The 4,739-nt window shown below is 55.4% G+C and overlaps 1 protein-coding gene across 1 annotated transcript; it reads left to right on the forward strand.

Moving 5' to 3' along the window:
• The first annotated feature begins 290 nt into the window (after window positions 1-290).
• B3GNT7 (UDP-GlcNAc:betaGal beta-1,3-N-acetylglucosaminyltransferase 7) lies at window positions 291-1,734 on the forward strand. The gene has a single exon (XM_010144313.1). It carries the CDS (start codon window positions 398-400, stop codon window positions 1,508-1,510), a length of 1,113 nt encoding a protein of 370 aa, XP_010142615.1. The 5' UTR covers window positions 291-397; the 3' UTR covers window positions 1,511-1,734.
• Window positions 1,735-4,739: the final 3,005 nt, after the last annotated feature.

Here is a 4,739-nt window from a genome sequence, read left to right on the forward strand (position 1 = left end):
CGTGAACCCTTCCTGGCTCTTTGTGCAAGTATGTGGTTACCAGATAACACCACAGTCACCTGCCATGTGCCTCGTGCCTGTCCTTGCAGTTAAATGTGGCCCCAGAGCTGTCCCACAAGCAAGATGCAGGTAGGAAGAGCATGTGTGAAGGTGTCCCGCAGCTCTTGCCACAAGGCTGCTGCCTGTCACAAGGTGAAGGGACACAGGTTATGCACATCCCATGATGCCTCCAGGAGGTGCTTTTCCAGACAAGCATCCTGCAGCCTGCAGTTTCCTCTCCTTACCCTGTCTGTCTCATCCCTTTAGGAAGAAGACCATCTACAAAACGGTTTGCCTCTCTTTCTTGCTGGTGATCACAGTGACGGTGCTGCAGCGGGGAACGGCCCCCAGCCAGTTCATGCAGGGCCAGCAGCAGAAAGAGCTGCCCCCTCCAGAGACCCTGAAAACACAGAAGAGAGACAACGCCTTCTCCATCACCAGCACCTTCTGGAAGAGCAAGAAGGAGAAAGCTCCTGTGAAGGAGGAAGAGAGTGTGACAGCGAAGCAAGTGAAATCCTGGGATGTCACCACTACCAATTGCTCAGCCAACCAGAACTTCAGCAAGGTGGACTGGTTCAAAGGGCTGGAGCCCAACTTCCAGCAGTTCCTGCTCTATCGACACTGCCGCTACTTCCCCATGCTGATCAACCACCCCGAGAAATGCAGTGGGGATGTCTACCTGCTCATCGTGGTCAAGTCTATCATCACGCAGCACGACCGCCGGGAGGCTATTCGGAGGACCTGGGGCCAGGAGAAGGAGGTGGAAGGCAAGAGGATCAGGACGCTGTTCTTGCTGGGCACAGCCTCCAAGGAGGAGGAGAGAGCCAACTACCAGAAATTGCTGGATTATGAGAACCACATCTATGGGGACATCTTGCAGTGGGATTTCCTGGACAGCTTCTTCAACCTCACCCTCAAAGAGGTCCATTTCCTGAAGTGGCTGAACATCTACTGTGACAACGTCCGCTTCATCTTCAAAGGTGACGATGATGTGTTTGTGAGTCCTAGCAACATCCTGGAGTTCCTGGAGGACAAGAAGGAGGGAGAGGACCTCTTCGTGGGGGATGTCCTCTACAAGGCCAAGCCGATCCGAAACAAGGCGAACAAGTACTACATCCCCAGTGCCCTCTACAACCAAAACAACTACCCACCCTATGCAGGGGGTGGGGGCTTCATCATGGACGGACCCCTGGCCAAGAGGCTGCACAAGACCTCAGAGACACTGGAGCTGTACCCCATCGACGACGTCTTTCTAGGGATGTGCTTGGAGGTCCTTAAAGTAACACCTGTTGGGCACGAGGGCTTCAAAACTTTTGGCATTGTGAAGAACAAGAACAGCAAGATGAACAAGGAGCCGTGTTTTTTCCGGAATATGTTGGTGGTTCATAAACTGCTGCCTCCAGAGTTGCTCCAAATGTGGGACTTGGTCCATAGTAACTTGACGTGCTCGAGAAAACTCAATGTCCTTTAGCTCAGTCTCTCTGGAGAGCTGGGACTGGAGGGGCTGAGACAGTTGATCCCTGTTCCGGGATGGGATGAGCCTCTGCTGGTGGAATACAAGCCCTTTGGGGGCAACTCCCTCCGGGATGAGGAGGGCAGAGACACTGCACTCGTGGGCAGGGTTTGCGATAGTGTTTGTTCCTGTACTGTAACGTGGTTCACTTATCTCCAGCTGGGTTGGGGGTTGCTGAAAAAGAAGAGAGAGAAAAAAAACCACAACAAATCTAGCACAAAGTACAGAGAGAGAGAGGGGGGCAGAGGGGCGCTGTGCTTTAGGTGCCACCTCCACTGGAGCATCCTGAACAGCGGGGTGGGGGGAGGCAGGGAGGGATGTGACACAGGCGTTTGTTCAGGGTCTGGCTGTCCAGGGAAGCTGGTCCAAGGGAGTTGAGTGGTTTACAAGCGTGTGAGCACCCCAAGACTCAAAAGTCAAGAGCATTTTGTTTCTTATCCCAAATTTCTCCTCTGGGCAAGGATGCAAGTGACATTGACCCTGTGTGCATTGGGTTCACCCCACAAAGTCCCCTCTGTGTCCCTACTACGAAGAAGGGGCTCTCTTCCAAGGCTGGACCTCGCCAACCCCAAGCCCCCATCAGGGTTGCAGCCAGACAGTTGAGGGATTGGGGTCTTTGTCTCTGGTAGAGGGTCCTAGATGATGGTGGCTCCCCAGCACCAGCCGGGGCTGTGCTTGGCTCGCCAGCCCCTCTGCTGGGCTCGCTGTGCGTGCACTCAGAGGAATGCACTCAGCCGAAATTCCTCAGGGATTTGTTCCTCCTCCCAAGCAAGGAGACTAGGCAGACTGCCCTTGCCCAAGGCCAAGGAAGCAGCAGAGAAACTTGGTCAGCCCCAGCTGAAGCAGCTCAGGGGCTTATGACACCCCAGACCCCAGCTCAGGTGCAGGTGTCCTGGGTGCTCGCTGCAGGGAGAGCCTCTCCTTGCAGCTGGGCAGCCCTGGTGGCGTTGCCTCAGAGGGAGACAACAGCCCCTAAAGACCCCATGGGCGGCTGCTGCAGGCTCAGCCATGGTTCTGCAGCCAAGCACAGGGCTCCAGGGCAGGTTTGAGAGCATTGCTCCCACCCCAGCATGCGGAGCAGGGAATGAGGGGACAAGGTGAAGAAGGGCTAGTGTTTCACACCACGGCTGCTCCTCTCAGGGCTGTTGCAGTGCTTGTTCTACAGCATGAGGCCCAGGAGCGTGACAGCGAGTAGTGACCAAGACATGGCCCTTGAAAGGACCACTGAAGCTCTCGGGGGGGGAGCCCTGACACACAGAGACACATGGCCATGCAGCAGCCACACTCGGTCTCGAGGCACCGACTGCAGGCGTGAGCAAAGCCACAGGCATGTGCAGAGCCACACACGTGCCAGCTCCCAGGCGCGGGCTCCACGCACACAGATGTCCCCGCGCACAGGGCTTGCACACTCAGATGTCCCTGCACAGCCACATCCCCGGCCCTGACCACGCACAGCAAAACACGGGCACACGCGCGTGCTCTCTCTCTCTCTCTCTCTGGTGCCAGGCATTGAAAAGAAAAAAATTTGACTACCTCAAAGGTCCCCCTGTGCAGTGCCTTTTTTTTTTTCTTTCCTTTTCGTAATGTGTTTTGGAAAGGGGCCTGTTGCATTTACTCCAAGTCTGTACGTTTCCCAGGTTAGAAAACAAACAAAAAAAGGGCATAAACCAGCCAAAAAAAGGCACCCTCATGCCAAGCCACACCACTTCTCAGCAAAGGGCCCTCGTGTGCTCAGAGGAGATGCGGAGTTGAAGAGAAGAGCCCGTTGCTGCCCAGGGCTTGGCTGTTGGTACTGGGGCTGGTGGCAATACTGTGAAATTTGATTTACGATGCACCCAGCAGCACCAAGTCCCTGGAGCAAGTGCCAGCAGCGCAGGGCAGCGCCTCAAGGGCGTTCTTAGTGCCCACTGGGCTTCGGCAGCACACAACGCTCCTTCGCTTTCCTCTCCCCTCCCTCCTTCCAGGAGGAGTGAGTTCAGAAATAGTTTCCACATGGACACCTCCGTAATTTATGTCAGGTAGAGTACATGACGTATATTTATCCTACACGCAGGCACAGCTCGCGCTCTCCATAGCGTGTGAACGGCGAGCCAGGGCTGCATGCAGAAATCTCTCAGTGTTGTTCTTCACCTGGTGGGACCTGTACAGAGAAACCTTGTAGATTTGGTGAATATTCTAGTTCCTAAATAAAGGTTAAAAGAAGGAGGAGAATTTAAAAAACCCCAAGCCCTCACCTCATGTCATTGCTAGCGGGTTTCTGCTGACCAACACAGCCTGGCTGGGTGGGAATGAAACCTTGCTGCCTGGAGCAAGCATCTGGGGGCTGCAGCGACCCTGCTCTGGATTGGTGTGGCTTCCTGGCAAAGCCTTTAACGGGCCAGGGGACGTTTTTCTCTTCTATGCAATCCTCCAGCTGCATTTCAAACCCGGCTAAACTTCAGATTGTCCTAGCATCCTGCAGCAAGGAGCTTCCCCCCTCACCCTCTGTGGGAAGAGCCTCTCCAGCAGGTTTGGAAACTCCCCTGCTCTGTCAAGGCAAGCACCACCGTGCTGTCCCGATCCCCCTCTCCATGGCAAGACCTCGCTCACTGCCTTTGTTCCCCCACCCAAAGCACGACCACATGGTGGCATATCCCCTGGCCATAGCGCAATGGGATGCACACACCGTGGGTCAGCAGTGACCCCAGAGCAGGGTGACTGCAGGCACAAACCCACACCGGGTTTGAACCCCCCTGGGGTTAAGTGGAGGAAAACCCATGGACGAGCCTGTGGCTCTTACCTTGGTGTTTGGGCACTGGGAGCTGTTTCCAGCTCTGGCTCAGAGCTTGACATGGTGCTGGGGGGCAGAGGCCACCAAAGAGGACCAGGACATGCTGGATTTAGGAGAGTGGCACTAGCGCCAGCTTTCTTGCAGCCCCACAAGTTATACAAGTGGGGCCCAAAGGCAAATGCTGAGTGGATGCTCTTGCCCTTTCCCTCTCCAGTGTGACCCAGCCCTGGCTCCTCCTGTTGTAGGACTCTTCCAACAGGGCACCAGGGTGTGAGCAAACACGCCAGCCAGGGATCCAGGGTCCCAGAGTGGCAGCAGGAGCGAGGTCTGGTGTGAAAGCAGGGCTGAGGGCGGCTGCAGAGCAAGTTTGGGCAGGGACAGAGGAGGGTAAAATGTAAGAAATGGTTACAGAGCAGA

The sequence above is a fragment of the Buceros rhinoceros genome, unplaced genomic scaffold, assembly GCF_000710305.1.
Source record: "Buceros rhinoceros silvestris isolate BGI_N320 unplaced genomic scaffold, ASM71030v1 scaffold45189, whole genome shotgun sequence".
NCBI classification, from domain to species: domain Eukaryota; kingdom Metazoa; phylum Chordata; class Aves; order Bucerotiformes; family Bucerotidae; genus Buceros; species Buceros rhinoceros.